This window comes from Vanellus vanellus (assembly GCF_965231255.1).
Source record: "Vanellus vanellus genome assembly, chromosome: 7".
NCBI lineage: Eukaryota > Metazoa > Chordata > Aves > Charadriiformes > Charadriidae > Vanellus > Vanellus vanellus.
The window spans coordinates 21,506,112-21,531,447 of record NC_138912.1 but is presented as its reverse complement, the minus strand read 5'-3'; the positions used below and the strand labels follow the sequence as shown (position 1 = coordinate 21,531,447).

At 44.6% G+C, this 25,336-nt stretch overlaps 1 protein-coding gene across 1 annotated transcript in view; it reads right to left on the bottom strand.

Annotated features, from left to right (window-relative positions):
• Positions 1 to 25,097, bottom strand: part of ANTXRL (ANTXR like) — a 60,411-nt gene extending 35,314 nt beyond the window's left edge. Inside the window, exons 1-10 of the mRNA XM_082486467.1 lie at positions 24,922 to 25,097; positions 12,566 to 12,637; positions 12,356 to 12,427; positions 10,103 to 10,184; positions 9,966 to 9,999; positions 7,892 to 7,971; positions 7,716 to 7,784; positions 7,432 to 7,512; positions 7,269 to 7,329; positions 348 to 446 (exon numbers count right to left, since the gene is read on the bottom strand). Of these exons, the coding sequence (XP_082342593.1) occupies positions 348 to 446; positions 7,269 to 7,329; positions 7,432 to 7,512; positions 7,716 to 7,784; positions 7,892 to 7,971; positions 9,966 to 9,999; positions 10,103 to 10,184; positions 12,356 to 12,427; positions 12,566 to 12,637; positions 24,922 to 25,082 (811 nt within the window). The 5' untranslated portion in view covers positions 25,083 to 25,097. The remainder of the gene's footprint in view (positions 1 to 347; positions 447 to 7,268; positions 7,330 to 7,431; positions 7,513 to 7,715; positions 7,785 to 7,891; positions 7,972 to 9,965; positions 10,000 to 10,102; positions 10,185 to 12,355; positions 12,428 to 12,565; positions 12,638 to 24,921) is intronic.
• Positions 25,098 to 25,336: the final 239 nt, after the last annotated feature.

The following is a 25,336-nucleotide window of genomic DNA, read 5'->3' as shown; positions in this document are numbered from 1 at the left end:
GTCTGAAGACACCACCAGGGTGCAAGATAGCATTATTTCTTTTTACTGGTGATGAACTAGGGTATAGGGAGAAGCAATTTTATTTCGCCCTCTTAAAACCTGATACCCAGTCCTCACTGGTTGTATGCATCACCCACACGCACCATTACAATGACACTGAAATTCATAGGGCAGCAGCACGCCCCGTGTAAGCCCTCACATCACAATGCCCACAGGTCACAGGATTGACTAGCGATGAACTTCAAGCTACCGTTAGATGTGGATCCCTACCCAGTTCCCCCCACATCCAGACTCCCCCAACACGTCCCCCGCAGGGAACACTGGAATCCATTAACCTGCAAACTTACTGATAGTAAGGCTGTCATTGAGCTTGAAGCTGCAGAGTACCTGGTCGATATTTCTTGCGTGATAAAAGCCGTTGCCTCTTACCACAACTTGAAAGGACTCTGTAAGTAAAAACAGGAAAGTTATGAAAAATAGCTCAAATACAGCATTTCCTTCCAGAGTGATAAGAAGGACAAAATGACAATGGCTGTTCTCTGCCCTATACCTGAATCAAAATATTCACACCGACACTCCCAATATTCAGCAATGACCAAGAGTGCCATAGTGGCACCGGTGCTTCACTCATCTCAAGGTTCCTTCCACAAGCATCCCATTGACCCTCAGTGCCTTTATTAAAGGTGCCACAGTAATACTGTGAGCCTGACATGGCTGATGTCATCTCATGGTTCCTCCATAGCTTTTGGGCCAGACACTTTTGCTAACCACAAGCACCCGTCCCTCCCATCTCCACAGCAGATGACACTTGGCTTTTAGCAGCAGCTCTGTTCAGATAAGATCTACCCTGAGCCTCCTTTTCTCCAGGCTAAACAACCCCAGTTCCCTCAGCTGCTCCTCATAAGACTTGTGCTCCAGACCCCTCACCAGTTTCACTGCCTGGAAGCTCCAGCCCCTCAATGTCCCTTCTGTAGTGAGTGGCTCAAAACTGAACACAGTATTCACCAGTGCTGAGTACAGGCAGACAATCACTTCCCTAGTCCTCCTGGCCACACTGTTTCTGATACAAGCCAGGATGCTGTTGGCCTTCTCAGCCACCTGGGCACACTGCTGGCTCATATTCAGCCAGCTGTCGATCAACACCCCCAGGTTCTTTTCCTCCGAGCAGCTTTCCAGCCGCTCTTCCCCAAGCCTGTAGCGCTGTGTGGGGTTGTTGCGACCCAAGAGCAGGACCCAGTACTTGGCCTTGTTGAACCTCATGCAGTTGGCCTTGGCCCATCGATCCGGCGTGTCCAGATCCCTCTGTAAAGCCTTCCTACCCTCAAGCAGATCAACACTCCACCCAATTTGGTGTTATCTGCAAACTTACTGAGGGTGCACTCGATCACCTCCTCCAGGTCGTTGATAAAGATATTACACAGAACTGGTGCAAATACTGAGCCCTGGAGAACGTAACTTGTGACCAGCTGCTCAGGGGAGACCTTATCGCTCTCTACAACTACCTGAAAGAAGGTTGTAGCAAGGTGGGTGTTTCTACTTTTCCAAGAAGCAAGTGATAGGACCAGAGTAAACGTCCTCAGGTTGTGCCAGGGGAGGTTTAGGTTGGGTATCAGTAAAAATTTCTTCGCTGAAAGGCTAATCAAGCATTGGAACAGGCTGCCCAGGGAAGTGGTTGAGTCACTATCCGTAGAGGTATTTAGAAGATGTGTAGATGTGGCACTTCGGGACATGATCTAGTGGCACTTGGCAGTGTTAGGTTTATGGTTGAACTTGATGATCTTAAAGGTCCTTTCCAACCTAAATGATTCTATGATAGGTGCAGGCAAACAGGACTCCCCTCAAAACCCTGCTGTGAATCAGAGAGGAAGGTCTGCATCTGGTACAAGTCCTGGCAAAATACTGATTGGGGGGGGAGGCACCTATGACTTTCGTCATTACTGTGATAAGCAACCACAATTCATTCAGGCACGAAAAGCATTGCCAGATTTTTCAGCCAACTTTCCCATGGTCTTCTTACTAATGGAGCAGTTTCAAATCTAAGTAAAGCCAGCCTAGGAAGGGTACTGTCAGAAGCGAGATGCCAACTGTACGTGCCCTCCACTGTTGGCACTGACCATGTCGCAGTACACACACCTGAAAAATAACCCTCTTTTTGGTGCTAGAGAGATCACTAAGGTGATCTGCCTGGCTGAGCATCTGCTGGGAATAGAAATGTGCAGGAGAAGGGTAGGGACACAGACAAGTGGTGGTAGCATCAGGTGAGTTTATGTGTAATGTGAAACCCCCTCGAGTCAGCGTACCCAGGACAGTTAGAAACAGGAAAGGTAATTTGAGGAAGAAGGTATTAAAGGAGCCTGATGTTGTTTCTCAGTTTCTCCACAGCAAGCTTTTAAAATTATTTCATAATAACCTATAATGGGTAACACTTCTTGCAGCTCTGATAACAGCACAACACAACTGTTTGCTGCTCTTCCTTCTCTTTTACTTTACACAGGTGGAGCCCGCCATCAAGCCACAGCCTCCTTCCTCTCAGGGCCAGCCCGAATTGCCAAGCTAGGCACAAGATGTACCAGGAGGGAAAGTGGCAAGGGAAACTTCCCTCTAGGTCACAAAAATGCACTGTAGCTACTACACTGACCACCGAGATAACATATTTAATGCAGGCAGGAGGAGAGACATTACAGCTTTGTTCTGTGCCGAATGTATTTTTGAAACTCCCTTTGATGCTACATGCAAGAAGCCAGTTGACTGCCGCAACCCACGGCACACAGCAAGGGAAAGCACAGAAGTTGTTGCACTTTCACACGTAAATCTCCTGCTTTAGCCGAATCCTCCACAGAGCTCGCTTATACCAGCCTCTGAGCAGCATTTGAGACCAGCCCAATACCAGGGGGATACCAGCACAACACACGACCAATTAATCTTCAAGCTACACACAGAAAAATAAGAATAAACTGCATAGAAATTCTCCACTAGCAGCAAGGAAAATCATCACGAACAAGTCCACATGTATTATCAATTATATTTTGACCAACGCACTACAGAAGAGAGGCAAACAATGTTGATAGGATTGAGGGGAGCCATACCTAATTTTTAGCGATGCGAGATCTGGCTTTTGATAACATTTCATACGATGAACTGCCATGTTATTTGTATGCTTTGGAGGAAGGACTTGTTATTGGATAACAGTACACGAGGCCCAAAGGCGGCTGAAATACATATTCAGCTTAGTCTGCCTGCTCTCCGCTATCAAGTTACTGCAAGGCCAGCTAGCGTGAGGATGTGGAGCGCTTTGACTTTTCCGCACAAACCGTTCGTTCTTGCCAGAAACACATTCTCACTACGTTGAGGTCTAACGCAACTCTGGCCGAATTGGACAAGGGCATGCACAAGTTATGATCAAGCACTGGAAAACCACACTCTGGTTTTCCTCATGATAACCTTCCCTTAGAGCAGTGCTCTGAACTGACACAGGCTGCAAGGAACGTGGGAACCAGAGAAGATATTTTGGGAGGGGAAAAAGAAAATATCTATTGGAGTGCATATTAAAGTGAAACACATGCTTTGGCACTTTGCTGAAGAAAGATGATCAAATTTGAGACCTCACTGAGCACATCAAGAGCCAAATACACAAAGGCAGCATCAGAATTTGGCCTCTTGTTTAAGGGAAGGGTTATACCTCCTGGTTCCCACTGGGGGTCGGGGACACTTCTTCAAACAAACAAAAATGGACTGTAGAGCAGATTCAATTGTTTCTTACTTCAGTAAGAATGTGGAGTTACTCTGATTCATGCCTTGAGCCATTCCACATCTAACCCAGCTGATAAACCGAGTTATTCTTGATGAGCATCCCTTTTTTTGCCAGTAGAGCTGAGAGTCATGGCCAGCCCCGAGGGCAGCCGGGCCTCTGCCCACCCACCAGAATTACCTGCCTGGGACCATGCATTACCCCAGACTTGCTTGTAGCCAGCCCATGCCACAGCAACTTGAACACCCAGCTAAGACAATAATTTCTTTTTTTTTTTTTCCCCTCTTAATTTTATACTATAAAAGCAGCTTGTTGAAATAAAATTGCACTTCGATTTTTTTTTCCCCCTCCTCTGAACTAATGGTCTTAAAAGGCAGCAACCACAAAGGCATAATTGATAGCTATTTCAGTGGCTATAAAAAGATGCAGCAAGTAAGACTTTTAGCACAAAACATTGAAGGCAAAAGCTACATGTAGAAGTTTAGTCTTGTCAAGACAGTTTACCTCTCCCGCCCTTCTTTTCACCGTCACTGCCACTCTGCACAGTCATTCGTGAACGACTGACTGGGTAGTAACCTGTCCACCAACACAAGCTGACAATACAGTTTCAATAGCGGACTTGCATAGAAATGTAGTCAGCTGGTACTGGATTTGGCTGTTGCTGTTAAGAAGCCTGCCCCTTTGGATGCTCCGGAGCATTAACATGTTGTGCATGATGGTCTGTTGAAATGGCTAATTCCATTTAATTTTGCGCCCTGGTTCTGGCTGCGTCCTTTTCTTCCTTAGTTACTGTCAGATCGTAGATTGCAGCTTTTGACAAGACAGCGAAGGGAAAAAGGTCAGCACTGAAATAACCGGGCGGCGCTGGCAGCGAGATGGTAGGTTGAAGCTGGTGTGCGCTGGCTGCGCTGTCGGCTTCGCTTCTGTGACTCTGATGAGAAGCTGACGGCTTGCATCCACACCTGGTAGTTGATGTGGCCAGTAGGATGCCACATCCAACAAAACCTTTCAATCACATCTGCGTACCGTAAGCATAATCAAAGCAACGATGCTGTCAAATAGGATATGAGGCACCTCCAATTCAGCACTGATAGCCTGTTTACAGGCTGCACGTCTTGGTCACTTTAAATCAGAGCGAACAGGAAGGACCCAACCGTATTTCTCTGCATTGGGGACGATGAATTTGCAGGGTCAAAAAGCATTAAGCATCAGTAGCTGTCACATGACGAGATCAATTTGCAAATGGACTTGCCAGATAGCTTCGTCACAGAGAGCCAGAGTCCCAACTGGAATTGTCACCACACGGAAATTGTTTCATCAGCATTTTACTAAACCTCGGCAAGTCAAAAATGAAGCCAAGATCACCAGTAATCACCAGCACAGTGGTAACTATGAGCTGCGAGAACAGTCGCAAGGAGTGGGTCTTCACAGGCTTCAGTATTTTTGGCGTTTAAGTCAAATAAAGTACATGGAAAAATAAATCACGTCACATATAGAGTAGAACTATATCTGACTGTCCAGTGAACTGGATTCAGGATCTGGATTCGCACTACCACAAAAAGAGTTGTTCAATCCCAGGACACTCCCTCCAGGAGACAGTGGTGCACAAAGCCATAATGATGAGCCTCTGGCTACGTTGAAGTAAGCGGGATAACAAAGGATAGATAATAAAACCAAGCACAAGTGTAAACATTTGCAGCCTCACACTTCAAAATCTCTTGCAGGAGTTCATTTCAGGTGAGGCTTGCAGGACTGGACTCATAATAAAAGCTATTACAGGCCCGATTCTTAGTCCGAAAGACCATTTAACCCACAAGGACGGTATGCACCATTCGGAGCTGCAGTTTTGGCTTCCTCCTATTGTCAGGTTCCCTGCTGCTATAAGTAAAGCTTCAAGCACACGAGATCCAAGTCTTCATGCCCTGGTGATTCAGCACCACACTTCACCGCACGCCAGCCTTTGCTGGACAGCTTTGTCAACAGCGACAGAACAAACCTCAGAATTAAAGTGAAATAAGTGCCGGTATTTTGCTGAATCAGCAGCAATACACAGAAACTGGTCCTGCCTGACTTATATCGGTCTGTTCCGAAAGCCACAAAGAGACTGAAAAACTTTTACAGATGCAAGTAATACAACCGTTTTTTTAAATTTTTACGTGTGCTTTTGAATAATATTTTCAAATTTCCATTTGAAAAAAATGGTTTCAAATTCAACTTTCCAGTATTCTTAACATTGTTCCAAACAATTATAAGAATACTACCAAAATCCCTCCTATTGGAACACTCACATTTGCATGTAGCTATGCAATTTTTGGTGAACAGGAAAGCAATAAGCTGGTGCACAAAAAATTGCCTGGTATACAATAAGCAAGCAAAAAAAGAAAGAATTTATCACTATGAAATAAAAAAGATTTGAAATCTCAAAGCTTTAAAACTGTTTTTTATCAACTCCACAAGGAGATTTTTAAAAGCAATATAATTCTTTTTTTAATTTTCTCCGCAGACAAGATTTTATAACAAATGCCTAGTTCACAATTATATTTTTAGGAATAGTTTAAGATACAAGGATATTTGAGTTTAAATACTCAGGGCAAGATCATATTGTGATCAACATGTGGAAATGAAGAGCGAACAATTCCTCTTCTCTGTGATATTTATTAGATTTTTCCCGAGTTTCCTGTTTTTTATCTGTTTTCACGGTCAGCTTTCATGCATCATTGCTATTTTATTCTTATGTGCTCATTTTTACAGCATATAGGGAAATGAATACAAGCGAGTAAACATCAGATCTAAAGAACCATGCTGGAAACTGTACCTTCCAGCAAACTTATGGTGCCACTCTTACTCTGCTGCAATAGCCTCTCAAGTAGACAAAAACACCGCAAGTGAATCACTAATGTAAACCAGAACAAATCCAAGTTAAACAGACTAGACATGAAAGGCATGAAATTATCAACAGCTCTTCTGAGGATTCTTCACGATTACCATATACACTAATGGTTCTTCCATTGCAAATAAGTAAAACATTCGTACTTTGGAAAAATACATCAGGTACCTTGGCCTATGCAGTTAATTATATCTGGTTCAATAAAGCTGAAATTTCTGTGACTGTTTTGCAAAATCTTGTTCTAACGGCTTACGAGTCCGAGCAGATCCCAGGAATGCAGTCCTTCCAGAAATTTGTGAGACATCGCCTCTAGACCCTAAAGCACCTCTGGCAGTCTGGCCTTACATCACTTATGCCTCCTCCTTCTCTCGGATATTTTAAAAAGCAGTATCCCCAGTTCCCCAAATGCTACCTCAGTCAACTCCCCAAGCTGTCATTCAGTCACAGCAGCTACGTGTTTATCGGCACAATTTTTTTCCTTAAGTGAGAAGGAACACACAGGGCTTTAGCCGCAGCCCGAGGGGATGCTCCAACACATCCACGGGCTTCAGCTCCAATACCACATTAAGCAGCTACTGACATTTCATCATTGTCATTCATTTGCCTTATCACATTGTTCTTGTGGAAACTTACCTCCTGCACAAACGCTCGATGGTTCAGCCGCTAGGATCTCAATGCAAGATTTCTTGAGAATCTAAAAGATTTAGACAACAGCATTTTTGGCAATCATTTTTAGCTATGCTTTGTTAATACAGGAAAGGGTGCCCTTTTCTGGGTTTCAGAATACCCAACTTACTGAATCAATGGTTCCTCTCAGGGCATAAAAGCCTCCCGTAACTGGAAAAACATGATCGATGCTGTCAGCAATTGTTGACAGCTGCAAAGAAAGACAATCATAAATCACGAGGAAAACAAAATTACAGTGAACAAAACTGGGCGCTTTCATTTTTGCTAAAAGACATCATACTGACACAAAATGACTTATGCCTCAAGTAATTAAATAAGTGCCTTCATCTGATGCTGTTACTTGTGCACCAGTATAACAGAAAAACAAAACAAGAAGAAAGCAAACAAAGTTACCTGAGTTTCATTGAAATCTTTCACTCCAACACAATAAACAATAGCTCCAAAGCTTCTGGCTCTGTTGGCCTAAAAAAAATTGCCGTTAAGGGCAAAGCCATATAATCAGTGGAGCCAGCAGTAAATGCCTACAGGTTTGACATAAGCTAGTTTGGGTAAACGTGAAGGTGACTTACTTCTTGTTCTGCATAATAAAACTGAACATCTTGCAATTCTCCATCCGTCAGAGCAATAATCACACTAGCGGTCCGAACTCCTACATGGAGGATAGTTAACAGATTGCATACGTATGACACAAGATTCAGCAATGAAAAAAAGTCTGAAGCGAGCCATTCCTTTTTGCTGACAAATAAAGGCAAACCCATCCGGCCAGGCTCTCAGCCTGATTTGTATGGGCTTTACTGGAGATACACCAGCTGAAGGTCAGATGCATAATAGCACGCAATAAGCCAAAACCTGTGCCCCTTCATATCACAAGCATCACTGAAGGAGAGGTACCGCTCTAACAAGGTCCACATACAAAATTCTCCATTCTGAGTAAAATATAGCACCCACCGAGACTACATCTAGACCCTTCATGTGGAGAAGTGGTAAAATGGATCCGCAGAGAGAGAGAGAGGTTTCCTCTCTCCTGTTCACAAACATGCCCCTACACAAACCTCAACCAGAGATTGTGGTAGGAGACACTTCTGCAAAAGGAGCTTTCCTGCCATCCTACCTTGCCCTCCAGCAGACTTTCAAGGAACAACCCCACTGAACATGGCATGAAGAGTGCTTTTATAGGGAGACTCAGTCCTATACTTCTTGAGCAAGAAAAGCTGTCAGTGAAGTTCAGAGGAATTCTGAGTGTGTGAAAACCCGAAGATCAGGTCCGTTGAAGAAAATTTCACGTCTTGTGATAAGACATTTCACATCCCACCTAAGCTTAAGTGAAAAGGTTGCAGAGATTTTTGGCTAGCTATATATGTAATGCAATATGGAATACAACTCTACCTAGAAAAAGGCAATATGTTGACAAAATAAAACCAAATTAATATGCAAACTATGGTTGAATCAACCTTTCTGCTTCAATAGTTCTTAAGTAACTAATACACATACATGTTACTTTCAGGGAAGTATTTGTTATTTTTTAAAAAAAAAAACTTACAATTTCAAGTGTCTTTCCCCATAGTGTGTGAAATTAAAGACTGATTAGTTCTGACAGGTTTCTTATGCCATGCAGTCCTCCCCATGTCATGTCAGACATGGACATAAATCTTAAAAAAAAAAAAAAAAAAAAAAAAAAAATGACCTGCAACTTGGGGGGAAAAATAGCTCGGATTCCTGTATTCCTTTTTTTTTTTTTTCTGCCCAGCATGCTTGAAAAAGGCTGAAAAATTGGAGATCTTGTTTTGTTTTCTTTTGACCACTTGTTCCTTCCCTGATATTTTAGTTTATAAATCCAAATCTCATCTACTCCTAATCAACTTACAGAATAGTTCATTAGTTCTTAGTTACATGCTATGAAGAGGTAAAACAGTTTACAGTTGGACTTCTCAGACCTCTTGATTTCACTGGCAGAAGCGCCTGAGAAGACATGCAGAGTTGCTGCTGAATACTCTTCACTCACAGCCTACTTCATTGAAAAGGCACCGACCCATTTTTCCATCTTCCGAAGAGACCATCAGCTCACAAATGAGAACACTTCTCGCCTGGTTTGTACCCTGGTGTGAGGCTGTTCAGTTTAACTAACTAGGCCTTCTTCTGCCACAGACAAAAAAAAAAAAAAACCACAAATACATTTCCATCTCAAAAATTAGTGAAAATTCACATTTTAGGAACTCAGAATCTGATCCCAAATCATTCGTACTGATGCAAAAATCTCAGCTGATTGCATTCAAATCTACACCAATACGAACGGGGACTTGGGTGAGCAAGGCAGACAGCGCTGAGTGCATCAGGACAGATGGGCGCAAGAAAATCTGGGTTTTCCTGTCCCCTGGGTGCAGGAAAGGCAGTTTTGGCTGTAATGCTTTAGTCTTTATTTTGCACTGGGTCAGATCTGTGATCATACTGGTCTCCTCTGGTCTTAATAAACCATGAATCACGCATTTAAAAGTAGGGCTGTAGTCAAAATGGAATGTAGTGATTGTGTAACACCCATTCCTTCTCCAACACTTCTTTCGGCGGGTTTACTGCAGGTCATAAAAAGAATTATCATCCCTGTCTTTTCAATGCAGATATGTAACATGAGTGATATATAACACATACCTCCATAGGTTTCGTGGTAAATCTGCTCATTTGCCTGCAATGAAGTGTAGAACATTGTTAGCTCTTAAGTACACCGGCAGCAAGAAAAGCAAAGTTTATATGTATAAATCAAAGAAAGGAGGTACTGTGATGCATACCCTTTTAAATCCTTCATGCATGAACGTGTCTCCTCCAGGCACTTCATACTGAAGAATGTCGAGCCCTCGTCTTATGGCTTCCCTTTGGATAAAAAAAAATAACTTTTTATTAAAAGTTGTGTTTTTTTGGGTTTTTTTTTTTTTTGAGATATTCCTGTACCACAGCTAGATTATGCACCCTGTCAACACATTGCACAGAGTGCATACACATCAGCTAGAACACTGGAGAAATCTTGGTTTTACAAAACCCACAATTTTTCAGCCAAACGCCTACGGGAGCACAAAACTAGACTTATGATACAGTGTTGGGGTTAACAAATTTTAAGGGTGCAATTCTGTCCCTGCTCCCTCATTCTGGTATACTGTCAGAGAGGACAAGATTGAATTAAACCAAATGCCAGATATTAAACTCTGACAAACTGCAGGTGTAACAAGAATTTAAAAGCTTATTACCCTGTCATGAAAGCGGGACAAATAAACCCTCTGTATTTAATCAATCATCAGGACAGTTGGGATTAGGACTTTTCCATTATAAAGACAGAATCCAAAAGATAAGAGAACAGGATGGGAATGACGAGAATTTCCTATCCTAGCACAGGGACTGATCAACCTTCCTGGGGCACAGATTGCTCCCTGGTAAGAACAAGGTAACTTTGATGCCACGACCCCTGTTCCATAGCTTCTTACTCCGCAAACACCTGTTAACCAAGAGGATTACCCATGGAAATTAATAATTTAATTGATCACTGATCACTAAAAGACCCTGATCCTTGGCAAAGTTTTCATTACATTAATGGAATGCAAATAAGGCACAAATATTCAACAGGCAAGGCGTAGGCAGCCCAAGCATCAGCCCCTGATGCTATGGGCATCCTTTTTTTTTTTTTTTTTTTTTAAAAAAAGACAGTAAGCACCTCTCTAAGCTCTATTTTAGAGCTGGGCACTTTAGGCAGCACAGCCCCAATTACAGAGGAAACAGGAGTCTATGGGGGATGAAGGTAAAATTGCGAGCTGGGATTGGAGACGACGTGCTTTTTGCCCTAACATTTTCACCCTTTCAAGTATAAAACGAGCTGAAAAGGCACACATGGTGAATCATACAGAGAACAGGAGTTTAGGACAGAGAACATTCTAATGCCATGTTATACGTATTGCCACAGGGTTCCTGCCTACTCTCGACCTTGCAAGCAGCAAATCCACTTGGGAGAAGTAAGCAAGTTTGAGCTCTGTCACCAAGGTACAAGATGGAGACCTGAGCCAAAACTCAGTGGAGCCAGCAGAAATGCAAGACCCCTGCAGGGTTTCTGGCTTTGGATGAGGCTCTGGAATACAAAATGGAAGGGGAGTGTTGTTCTTTCAAGACTGCTCCAGAGCCTCCTTTATTTATAAGGTGCACCGTATTACTGAGGACTTCTCACACAGACAGAAGCAGTAGCAAAACCAAGGGATTATAAGATGAAGTGAAAGAAAATACTTAGAAGCACCTCCGTGACAGGGATTTCCGTGCATGAGGCAAGTTAAATCCAAAATTATTTGGGTTTTTTGTTTTGCTTTTTTGGTGTGGGTGTTGGGGTTTTTTTTTGGTGTTGGTTTTGGGTTTTTTGTTTGCTTCTTTTTTGTTTGGTTGGGTTTTTAAAAAAAAATAAAAATAAAAACAGAGGATGTGGTTGTGAAGGTGGCAACAAGAATTCTGCTCCAGCCTCAGACTCTCTTTTTCTTAAGAAACCCGTCGCCTGGCTTTGCGCCTCTGGCATGGGTGCTGTCTAAAGGCAGCTCAGGAAAGGGGTGCGAGAGCCGAGCGAGGTAGTGCTCCAGCACTGGGTACGACCGGCTGCTGGCTTAAAGTTCAGGGCTTTGGGTCACTTCGAAGGGCACCGTGGGACTTTCATACAGTCTTTCGCTCATCAGCTCAGGGTCTGAGATGTCTTACACAAAACCTGCCCTTATTTGGGTAGCTGGGGATAGCGAGGACGCATACAAATTTTCAACTGGAAATGCAGTTTGTCCCCAAAATACTGAGATAAAGAACAGACAGCGCAGTGCTGCCTTTCTCTTATAAGGCTGAAAACAAAACGGTAATGGGAGACCCAAAGGCCTTCTAAGCCCTCCTCCAGTTGGGAATAGTGGAAACGATTTCAGTTGGTGCCGCACCGAGGACAGAAACAGACCTCCAAATTCCGGTTTTGGGCCCACTTGCTGCTTGAAAGGAGGGATGAAGAGCATTTCTGGATGAAAGCTGTGGGGAGTACTTGCCTGTTTTCTGTTAGTTTCATGACTGTAGTGCCTCGTGAAGAAAAAACAATGAAAGACATCCGCAACATTGGACTGAAACAGAAGAACAAGCCAGATCCACGTCACACACACACATTATGTTGGCAGATTTTCATTTGCTAAGAAACAGTAAATGAAAAAATAAATTATAACTATATAGCAAATTAAAATATAATCTTAAGAAAACTTTACCTTATGAACTTCTCAGCTAGGCTTTCCACAAAAGAATAAATCTCCGTCCAGTGATTTCTGACACTTCCTGACCTGTGTACAGAACGTAATTGATTACATTCAGCTTATTTCACAGCAAAATTGCTTGTTCCACTCTGAATTTTAAGCCTGGGCTACTCCAAAGGTGGTTAGGGATGCAAGTTACACAGAGGTCTCTGAAGATGAGGCAGTGAACTCTGTTGACTTCTTCTACAGCAGTTGTGTTGGAAGCTGTAACAGGAACCACCATGACAAAACCCACTGACTCAAAGAGAAGTAGAAATAGGTCTGAAATGGTTTACCATACAATTTTGAAACAAGTTGAGTAACTCTTCCATCTGCTTTTGTTTCTTTTTTAAGATAAAACATAAATATTTTCTTCTAGTTTAATTAATTCTATTTGACTTCACAAAATCATCTGCTAGCAGACTATTTACTTTCCTAGAACACAGCTCTGCCCCTGCAGCCACACAGAAAGTCTTGACTGATCTTCTATTCTCCCAGAATGCGTGGGAGAACATTTGCATGAATTACCGTTTGTTTCTAAAGAGAAAGCTTTTGAAGTAATTCAGAAGGGAAAGGCAGTTCTCGTAGCTAATTCACTGGGCTAGCAGCCTGGACAGTCAGTCCCTGGCTCCCTTACAGATTTCTTGTGAAAACTCGGGCAACTTAGTTGCGTGCACAAACTTACACATTTGTGCTGCTATTCCCGATATATAAAACTGCATTACTGACACTCCCTGGCTTTTTCCTGCTTATTCTTACATTCTCAGAGGCCCCCACAGCCTGGTGGGACTCAGACCTCAAACACAGCCTTGCATGCAGCAACGCTACAGTAAACGTTAGGTAATTTCTACCATGTGGATCTATGCCATACACTTTCAAGCCATTAAAATGGCTACAAAGCATGAGAAGCCAATGGTTTTAAAAGCCCTCCCTAGGACTGTGGTGTTTATGAAAGAACGGCTTGTTTACTTTCCTTGCCAGGCAAACTCAAGTTCCAGGTGTCTTAGGCAGACAGATAAATAAAACAGCAGCACACACAGAAGGATCACAGGGGATTAGACGCAGAACTAACAAATTTCTGAAATTTAACTACTGTAAAGCAGCAGGTTTCCTCTAACTGCTGTTAGACATTTGTCTGTGTAAATGTATAAAAAAAGTGAGAAAGTGATCCCGTATTACAATTCCCAGTTCTACTATGGGCTTTCCAAGCAACCCTATGCCAATGACTCCTGCCCCTGTACGTCAGGTACAGCTCAGCGTATAGAAGCCTACGTGTGCAATATAATATGGCACTGCCTGCCCTGCAACAGTGCTGGTGAAGCGGAGGAGGAGAGCAAAGATAAAGGGGCAAGGACCGAAAGGAGACCCCTGAAGCACATAAGCTAGAATAAGCTTCCTTGTGTAACCCTGTGCTTTCATGCTGCTCTTCTAGAGAGCTTCTGATTTATTTGCAGAACAAACTGATTATCGCAGAATTGTTTATTCGCAGAACAAACAAAAGAACGAAGAAATTGCCAGGCACTGAGGGAGGGCAACAAAGCACCGGGTACGGCTCAAAGCAAGGGTCTGGATCCTCTGCAGTCTCTGATTTATACGTGCTACGCAATGACATGTTTATGTATTCGTGAGCAGCACCAGTAAAAGGTGCCAGCACTATTAGCAAATGAGCTCTTTTCTCTTCATTAAAAAATAATCCATACTGATGTGAGGTACGTACTTTAAAGACTGTTTTTCCAAAAGGGATCTGAGGCAATCCAGCATCTACAATTCACCAGGATTTTTCTGAAAGTCCCAGGCTAAATCTCTAAACATGATGAACTCGGAGATTTTCCTTGAATCTAGGGAAGATGCATTTACAGCTCCCTTTTTTTTTTTTTTAATTTTTTCTCCCCCTGCAGTTGACACTTTCAGTTTCATTCTGAGCTTGCCATCCCACTTAAATCCAATTCCTGCAATTTCCAATGGAGTCACTTCCCTACATAGAATAGCCACAGTTTCTTACTTGGAAAAGAATGACCTATTTTGGATGAGGTATCAAATTTCTACTGCCAGCTGCAGAGGCACTGATGCAATCCAAGAAAGAAAGTAGCAACGAATTTTCTTTATAAGAGCAACAAATGATCATTTCCAGCACCTTTTTAGGACTGTCGGAATTACTTCTTTTTTCCCCCCCTTCTTAAAAAGAAATAAAAAAAAAAAAAAATCTATGCCTCAGGCAAAGAATATCTTGGCAAAACAGCCTAGATATCAAAAATTTAAGAAAATTAGAAGCCACTAATGGTGGAAAATCATGAAGACTTTTAAAGTGAAAATGCACAGATAAGCTTAATACTATGCATTTCCATGTACTCTGACTATAATGAAACAGCCCTTCTTGGAAACGGAAGAACCAGTAAGACTACGAGTAACTAAAACTGGCTGTAATAAATCTATAGATGCCCACCTCGAAAAGCTAGGGAGGTCTCTGCCTTGGGCTAGAACTCACGGGAAGCGGTACCTGGCTCTACATCACTGAGCCACAACCCTGTTGAGCAGGGGTTCTTCAGCATGGCTGCGGGTCTCCTCCTCCCCTAGGAGGGATTCTGCACCCACATGTTGCTTATCAACTGGGAAGTGTCAAAGCCAGGCAGAAATACTAGCAAGAAAATGTAACTGTTTCAAAATCTCTACTAAGGAGTACCAGTGAAGTGGTCAGCACTTAATGACTTCCCTCACCACACTCCTCCAAGCCCAGGTGTGTCATCTCCCTCTGCAAACGATGCCCAAGTGCCACCAACAAGTCACGTCAAACCCTTCATCAACACCAGTGGGGGTGGCCTGACATATAGAAGAACCTGATTTCCCCTCCCTCCCCCCCAAACTCAACACTAATATCCCCGTTTGTAAAATTTCTCTATTTGCGGTTTCATATATACAGATATATATATACATAAGTATGTATGTATCTGTGTGTGTTCTGGAGGCTTCTGTGGATTGTCATGATATAGTTTTTCACCTGTTGGCCCAGAGGTCTGACCCCATGTCACCAGCAACAGCAGTTTTCATGGCAAATTAAACAAAAATTGACAACAATAAAATGTTTGTTAAACTATATATACTAAGTTGCCAAACACTGTAAAATATTACTCCCAACACTGACAAACAGAAGCTGCCCAAGACTACTGAAAATGCCAATGCATTTCACTGCATTTGGGATCTTACCTTTCACGCTGCAGAACCACTGTTGCTGGTGGCATAAACTAGATTGCCATGCTTAGGGGCTGGATCAGACTAGGAGGCTTTTGCCTTGGTTTCCCATGGCAAGTGGGAGGCTCCAAGCATACCCTAAGCTCCTTTCTGACTACGGCCAATGCTTGAAAGCCATACACATTTTTAACTCCACAGTTACCATGCCTAGAGAAAGCACGGGGTCTTTCGGTGATGCTCTACATCACAGGTTATTCTTGGACATCCACACAGCATGATCTTTACAGCAGTTTTGGTGCTTTTGTTGTTTCCCTTAGAACCTTACAGTAACTAAACAAACTCCTGTTAATCAGTGTACCTGTGCTAATAGGAGCCTCGGACAAAACTGACGTGTTGTCCCAAGTGCCATCAGTAAACAACCACTAACAGAGTCCTTGCCTGGCCTGTTTGGCCACCAAGTGACACACTCCTGGAAGACTCCAGAGGAACTCTGAGTGCTTCTGAATAATGAGGAAAGAATAACGAAGCATGGAAAAGATCGGTGCTGTGCAGAAAGAGCACTAGGTGGGGGACACACGCTCATCCGCCCTCACCAGTAACTGGGGGACACCATGGGGAAGCGATGCAGCCAGGGAACCCCATGTATGCTGCTGTGGAGGTTTGTACCAGTGGATCCACCAAGTCAGCACTGTGGAAAGGTGATGTTACAGCCAGACCTATCCTGTTGGCGCACACCATAGAGATCTCCTGCTTTGGGTCATCAGCTACCAGGTTCAGCTCCTCACATCCATCAAAATGGCCACCGTCACCCAATTGAGCCCCAGCCCTCCTCCCTGCACTCTCCCTGCTGAAGAAGCCCGGCCACCCTAATGTTGTCTGAGAAGTACCGAGCCCCACAGGCCAAAGGCCCCTGCAGATAGCGGCCCACCGCTCACGAGCGGTTCATGTGCCTGTCAGAGTCCAGCGGCACCGTGAGGTGTTCAGCCCTTGGAGGTTACAGGAGCCTCATGGTGAAGGAAAACGCAAAGCAATAGAGAGCTGGGGTGGGCAGCTTTTGAGCACTGCAGAAAGCATTTCAGGGCCTGTTTCTGCTGCTGGCTCCGCAGGGGCGAACCTGGAGCGGGTCCAGAGAGGCAGTGGAGTCTCCCCAGGTTCATACCTACACAACTCGGGGGAGAATCAGGCCCAAGCAAAGTGAAGTGAAAACAACCCACAAGGAGCCATTTGCAGGCAGCGCGCTCCCTGCTCCACGAGCTGGGTTCCCATTACACACGAGACAAAGAGAAGAGTCAGCAAACCACAACATAGGAAAGAATGTGCTCCCGGCCTCGCCGGGACCCGGCTTAGAGGAGCAGCTGCCGCTCCTGCTGCTGTTCTCCTCAATTTCACATTGCTACCGCTTGATGGGAGGGGAAGAGAGGAGGTCAGCGAGTATTTCTGGGGGTGGAAGGAAGCGATGTGATTGCAAGGCCTGATTCTGCTCCGGCTTGCTTACTGTGGAGTGACGCCTTCTAGTTTAGTGGAGCTCTATGTCAGTATTAAAAAAGAAAAGACAACAAATGACCAGTGAGCATTTTAGAGTCACGTCTACCTCAATCTGAGGTACTTCAGTGCTGTTTGTGAACACAAGAAAGCGCAAGGTGGGCTGGAAACCCCCTCTTCTTTCCTAACAGGCCCCCAGAGGCGGTGGAAGCTGGATCCCAGAGATGCCGAGCAGCACAGCCCCGGCACGCGGGGGGCTGCTCTCAGCCCGGTTACTTCAGCAGGCGAAAACCAGGAGGGAGAGCCGTAAGGTGCCTGCCCCGGGGCATACCTGATTCACAGGTACAGCTGAACTCACTGTCAGGAGCCTATACAGGCCAACCCAGTGCGACACACACATCAGACCTGCAGCTTAGCAGTTAACACTAAGACCCCAGCACTACCCAAGCAGTAAACATTTGTACTACCACATCTACAGAGACCTAAAGCCTTTCCTCCCTGCTGAAAGTGAGAAAGTGAAACCCCTTGAAGATACAGAGCTGCCCCTTGTCCTATTTCGACCCTCACCCATCCACCCCCCCACCACACACATTTGCCTCTGTTACAGATTAGCTGAAGGCAGCAATTCCAGAGATCCTGTAGCAAAATACAGACCCATTATTACTGATGTGGGGTTCAGTTTGGGTATGGTGTCAGGGGAGTACAACACCCACTGAGTTTGCAGGTGCCTGTAAGTCTCTAACCCCTTGAGCTAACGGTGGCCCTCTATATGGCCCATTGCTCAGAAACGTGGCACTTTGGTTGTGGCCACAAAGAGCTCTCCAAATAACACCACCACATTGTAGACAACAGAATTCTTGCACATGGCTAATAACCGCTCTGCAATAAAAGCACACCCTGGGGCACCTAGTTTACTGTAGTTTCAAACACACACGCACATGTTCATCCGCCGCTCTGCTCCCTTCTGAGCCAGCAGAGCATTCAAAGTGACAAGAATCCTCCTCTCCCAAACAACGCTTCTTGTGAGCATGGAAGGGACCTTGACTGGGTGATTCATCCAGGCAAGGAAGGACTAGTTTATATTATCTGCTCCAGAGGCAATTAGAAACACTGGCAGAGACAGCCATTCTAAGACAGTCCTTGCTTCAGAGTACTTGTAACATTAATGGATGAGACAAGGGCTGGAATGTGCAGGGGAAGATGCAGAGAAGTGACTGGAAAAATGGATTTTAGTCCTAGGTCAGCACCCCGAGCACAGGACCCAAAGTACTTGAATCCAAAACATTACATGACCAAAACCGTTCATTTTATAGATAGCTTTTCTCATATAAAACTACTGATGAAGTGTGCAGCAACAGTAGAGGCTTCTGTTAAGTCATGCCTCAAAACACTTCCCTTTGCTCCTACAGTAATGCCTCTAATGCACAAGTCCTGCCCACCTGGTGCTAGAGCTCTTGCTACATCCCCAGCCAACAAAAGAGCCCAAAGGGAAATTCGGAAGCCATGCTCAGAGCATCCAACCACTTCAGATCTCCCTGTAAAGCTCCAGAGCTGCTCTGAGCGGCACAAGGGCTGGAAGACCTACTCTCAGCATCCCGGTCCTCTTCAGCACAACACCCGGAGCAAAGCAGGGCACTCGGTCCCAGTCACACTTAACAAGGTGCAAACGACAGCCAGGAGCAGGGAGAAACAACTCTTGAGCTGTGAAAAACTCACAGGAGTCAATTCATCTTCTCTGCATTTGAGATGAAAATGTTCAGTCCTACTACGCCTCATACAAATGCACAATTCACACCAGCATTTGGCCTGCGAGCTCAGACAAAAGTAATGAAATTCTCAATCACTGAGCGCACACAAACAAAAATCCTAGGTCAGTGGGAATCTTACGGTTTACTTCCTTGGCTCAAGCCCCAAATAAATCAGATTTAGTTACATGCATAAATAGACGGCAAATGACAAGCTGCCATGGCTTTTTCTTCCCGTTAACTGTATACATTTTATGTCAAATAACCACTACCCATTAGCTTTGCCTTGCGTTTTCTAAAGATTTTTTTTCTTTGGGCAGAAGGGAGGAGAATTGGTTTTCCTGAATATTCCCTGCCAAAAGGCAAATCTGGCAGAATAATATCAGACAAAATACAAACAAATAAAACCTGGTTCCAATAACATAGGTATGTCTGAAGCTGAATAAAAATTTGCTTTGAAACATTCCAAGCAATTATACCTGGTTGTAAGATAATCACAGCACTGGCTGCGATATAACCACAACAAAGAAAGATGCAAAGGCAAAATACCAACTGATTATGTTTTGAAAACAATAAAGAATATTGCTTACAGGCAGCTGGAGATTATGAGAGGTGTCATGTAGATGATGTGGTTACATTATAAAGGGGAAAAAAAACCCATCAGACAGCAAAGGAGGAAGACGGACAGACACAACCATTTTTAAATATACATGCATAACAATCAATGTCATCTAAGAAACAAAGCTGATATTTTTGTTCAGACAGTAACTCCTCTCAAGCTCAATAGGCAGCTGACCTGCACCAGGTCCTACCTCTTATGGTGAACTGAAGTCTGGCTGCAGTAGGTAGATATTCTTGCTTACAGAAAAGGGAGTTCAGCAGCAGTTTGTCAGTCAATATGAGATTTCCAAACGCAATCAAGTTAGGTGACAGAACATGTGTTCAGGCACCTATCTTTGCCAGCAGTCTGATTTCCAACCACAACAATGTTGTTAGCCACACTCTTCCCCTCCTCACGCACTGTGTAAAACCAGCACACAGAACGGCATCACACCCAGACAGCGTACAGAGCTGCATAAGTTCCCGCAGGTCCAGCTCCATCCTGACACTCTTGGGTTGGGACTATGTGAGTGCAGGAAGAGAGGCAGAGGGCTACAGTGAGAGCTTAAGGCAAAAAATACTTGCTCTCACTAGTACTTTTAATTCATGAGTGCTAAATTCATCCAAGTCATTGGCAAGGAAATCACTGGGGGGGGAGGGGGGGCACAAAATATGTTTTCCAAACTCTCTTCTTTGTTTGCTTTAAATATGGTATATTGTGAAAAAGCAAGGTGTGTAGAGACCAGAATAGCAGCTCCTGAAATGCCTTTTGTTCTGATGGCTTTTTGGCTTGCCTGAAGTGAATTAGGAAATACCAACCCGTTTCCCTCCTGACACCTCCCTCTTCCACAAAACTGGCTTTTCAAGGAGAAGTTGGGGAGGTGGACACAGACGCAAAAAAACAAAACCAGGAAGGAGATGGGACAGGATAGCTAACTTCCCACCTAATCAGAGGTTGTGGTCTTCCCCAGCAGATCCCTACCAGTGACATTCACCTCTGGAGTGAGGCTTACCAAGTTTAAGAAGAAAGGCAGCTGGAAAGTGGATTACAAGCGAGGGGCTGGCCATATTGTGCTCATGTCTTTACCAAAGTTGCTGTTGAGTGGGACGCTCTTGGGAGCACAGAAGACGAAGCAAAATTGATGTGAACGGCAATATTGTTGTGGGCCCAAGAGATGGGAATACCATGAAGAGGGACTACCCAGAAGTTCAAGGGGAAGATGAGGAGTAGCGAAAGGGTAGTTAGGCCAGCCTCCCCTCAAAAAAGAGTTATAATCACTGCTCTAAAAGAAAATCAACCAGGGCCTTACTCAAGACATTTGCACTGCCACGTTCTGTGCTGTGGAAAAAGAAAACCTTTTCCCAAGGCTGTGCAGCTCATTTTTCCTCAAAATCCAAACAATTTCTTAGCAAACATCCCAGCAGGAAAAATGAGAAAATACTTTTGACTATCTCACATTCTTCTCCCCGCCCCCCCCCCCCCCATTCCTCATCCTGTCTTACAGTCAAAAAAAACCCAAAGAAATTTCTTCATGTTTAGTAAATATAAAATACAGACAGATCTGCAGCTCAGATCGGTCATGTCAAGCATCGCCAGCAGCAGGTATTTATGGCAGTTACAAGTCCTTACTTTAAAAGGGTTTCTATCTGTTGCACTAATAAACAATTATAAGGATGCTATCAGGCACTGTTATAATTAGAAAACACTAGAGGTCAGTCATCCTTTCCACTGTGCAAGTGCATTTCACTCTGATTACAAACAACAGCTGGATGTTAACAGCAAGGCAGGGATGAAAGGGAGTTATTTACATACTCAAGCACAAGGATGTCACTACAGGACCTGTTAGTCAAGCAATCAGATCCCTAAGAGGACCTGTCCTTGGCAGTTTGGGATGGGACTGAAACAAGTTCTTCATGCGCCTGGACAACCCAAGCAAATAAAGCAACCAAAGCAAGTGAGAACTACTCAGCTACTCATTATGTTGGGCTTAAGAGCTGTACTTGTTCAAAGGTAAACATGAGATCTTTGATACCACAAGCGACTTGACCTTACCACGTGCCACAGGAGAGGGGTACGCCAACTGCGCTGTGTGCTCCCCTACCTCATGTAGAGGCAGTGACTTAGCTGCCAACAGAAAAATTTCTGCTGCTTCAGTATGACACTTTAAAGTCTTCCACTACACCTCCAAATAAGCTCAAGCCTGCATAACTCGCAAAGTATGACATACAGACAGCACAAGATTGCAGACTCTAGGCAGCCACCTCTGCAGCCAGCAAATGTCCAGCTCCCCTAGCTTCAAGAGTTTTGCTCATTTAAGCATCCCCAGAGACAAGGCAGTGGTTCTGGCACGGTCAGACAACCCTAAGGAGGATGGTGGCAGGTCTCCCTCCCACATGTGCTGCTTTTCCCTTTCAGCTTCTCAGACATCCAGGGCCTGGTTCCACCTCTCTGATCTTGCCTGACCCATGGAGTTAACATAAAGGGCTACAATCAACTTCAGGCAGAGAAAAAAATGTAAGAAATCAGCGAGTTTCTTTTGCTAATTGGCAGCATATATATTATAACAATAACTTCACCAGCAGATGATCTTTTCCATCTGACGGTTGCTGCCTGCAGGATTACATCCCCACAGACTTTGCCTGGCAGAATGAAAAGGAAAAATCATGCCCCAGTAAAGTCATTGCAGTAACACACAGTGCTCAGATGCATAAGCAGAAAGGTTTGTTGTCTTCTTCCAATTTGCCTCCTACTGATGTGAGACTACATTTTTCTGTGGGGAAGCAAAGCAAAGCAGGTTTAAAGTCATTTTGGTTCACCCAGGCTGACTTCAGAGACAGGGCCTGTCATTCAGCTCAAGAGCGTGCTATGGGGTCACAGGATTAAAGCCTGGAGTTTTCACAGAGCCAATGCTTCAACCCCGTTGTTAGACAGCCAATTAAGACTGAATGCATCTAGCTCCAGGCTGGCAAGGCACCAATGAAGGGAGGAGATCCCCAGGCCATGTGGGGATACTCTGTGGTGTATATGGCTGGGTTTTTCTGGGGATTCTACCACTAGAAATTAGAGCCAGAGTTCTTCCCAGATATGTATCAGCATAGATGCAATTCTAAAATAATATGCACCCACTGGATTTTCAGATTTGACCAGCTGCTTCTGACTGGCTTCCTGCCTTCTCCCTACCAGGAATACCCTGACCGTTCTTAACACTAATGGATTATCTAGTTCCTTTCTGATGAACCGTCCCAAGATCCGGAGTCTATCCACGCAGTCAGTCTTCCCTGCCTCCATAAAACTCCTTGTACTGTGCTAGATGTCACAGAATACAGCTGGGATTAAATACACGCTCAGCCAGTACGGGACCTATGGCTCCTAAGATCTGGCACTCTAATATTACCCATATGGATTGTAATGCAATCTCATTGAGGCCAAAAGCAGCTTTCCCACCACATTGCCACAGATTTGATAGGAGCAGGGATGGATTCTAAAACCACTCAGGGGCCCAAGTAATTTTTACTACAGCTTTTTACCAAGGAGGAACTCTTTGGTATAACTCTTGAAGGTTATAAAGAATCAGTTTGTGATTGAAGCCAAAGAGAATTTTCCAACTGGAACCAAAGTCTGTGACTTTTCCTTCAACAATAATCAGGTCCGGTCTCCAGTGGACCAATGTACTGAGTGGACAGCACCTAAGCCAAGATACAAGAACGCAGCCTGCTAAAAGAAAACTTATGATTTCATGCCCACATGCTTACACAACCAACTTCCTATCACTTGACATATCTGTAACTCTGAGCAAATCACTCACTTCTCTGCCTTGATCTCCCCAAATACAACATGAGTGATAACAGCGTTGTCCCAGTGCGTGCTTTCTGATCTTCAGATGAAAAGTAGCACAGGAGCGCAGTGTGGTGACTGCTAGGGATACACAGTGCCATTGTCAACAAGAAAATTGCAGTGCAGAAGACAGATACCATGTTACAGAACCCATATTGGAACCACCGGCATTTATTGTTACTGGGAATTCAATAAGGGAAGTGAGCATAACAACAGTACCAGTCACTTCTTGAAAGCCTGGCAAGAATGAGTTTGAGAACTAACACTAGTCCCCCACAGAGCTCCTCTTAGGCATGAAGGTTACTTCAGGCACAAGTTCTTAGTGGGAAAAAAAAAAAAAAACCAAACAACAAAACAATGACCACATGGCATGGTGTGTTAGTGCCTCTTTTAGAAAGGCAGAATGCCTTTGGTCCTCAGATCCTTTTGCTCTAAAAATGGAATCACTACTTAATGATACTTTTTTTTTCTTCTTCTTGAATATGGGAATATACTGGCTCCTGAGTGATGGTGGCATTTTGCCCCACACAGGCTGTGCAGAAGGCCTGATGGACTGAACAGTTCTCCTAACTGGGAAACAGCACAATGCAGACTTCATACCTGGCTTGTGGGTAAGAATCATGAAGAAAAGGCTTCAGTCTTTCCTAATACCACATCACGTATGTAACCCAGGATGTATTAGATAACACAACCATCACACTGAGGATATGTGGGAGACTAACAATTTACTCCTTGATTTTAACCCTTGGCTGTCAAGCCAGAGCAGTGCACCTTCTGCAAAACACCTGTGGGTGCACCAGTTTACCACTCACTTTGCTAGCGCTTGCTGTAACATGCCTATAAATGTGAGCTTAACCATACCCTCCGGCCATACCTAAATTGGGCTAACATAGCATTAAGGAAAAGTATTTGCCAACCTATTTTAATGAAGGTAACTCAAACACACGTTTAGACCATTCCAAAGAAGCTGAGCAGAAACAAGTTTTACAAAACCTTACAGTGAGTCTGTAAGAAAGCAACCACTACACACAAGCAGTCCAGTCTTAACTTTAGGCAGGTCTGCACAGCCCCGGTGCTGCTAAATCCCACAGGTGACATCTCAGCACTTAGCCCGAGTCTCAACACCAAACTCCAGGAGTACTGGGGGCGCTGACCAACACCCCCTCAAATCCAACACCCACAGTCCACCCACCACATGCTATAACCTGAAGGCGACCTGATTTCCCGGCTTCGCGTGGGCAACTAACCCAAGATAATGCACGGTGCTCCCCTAAATGCTCCGCTTGGGAAACGTGCAAGTTTTGGGGAGCAAAAATAAGGACCCTGCCCCACACATCATGTTTAGCACCAGGGGAGGTGGGGGAAGGCACCCGGCGAGACGCGGGGGGGGTGGGGGTGGGGGGGGGTGGGGACGACAACGTCCCTTCTGCTGCAAGGAGGCACTGAAGGGTGAATAAACGTTTTTAAATGCGACTGTCACTTACTTATCCAGGACGAAGTAGAGATCAAAGGCACCGTGACAGGAGCGCTGCTCTTCTTGCTCTTCCTCCTCCTCCGGCCGGGCGCAGGAGGTCAGGCTCCCCATCGCCAGCAAGAAGCAGCACAAAAATGCTGCTTTCTCCACGCTGCTCCTGCAACTCGCCATCTTTTCCCTTCCTTAATTCTTCCTCCTCCCCCAGTCTCTCCCTCTCTCTCGCTGCAGCCCTTGCGGGCTCTTCGGAAGCACCGAGGGCTGAGGGGGGAAGGAAAAAAAAAAAAGGGGGGGGGGGGGGGGGGCGAATCACTAACTTCAGGATCTCAGCTCAACCCTGCGGGTTCAAGGCAGCCCTGCCTGCCGGGCACCGGACTGCTGGCTCAGGGCTGGGGGCTGAGCCCGGCCGGATGGTCCCCAGCGCCCCG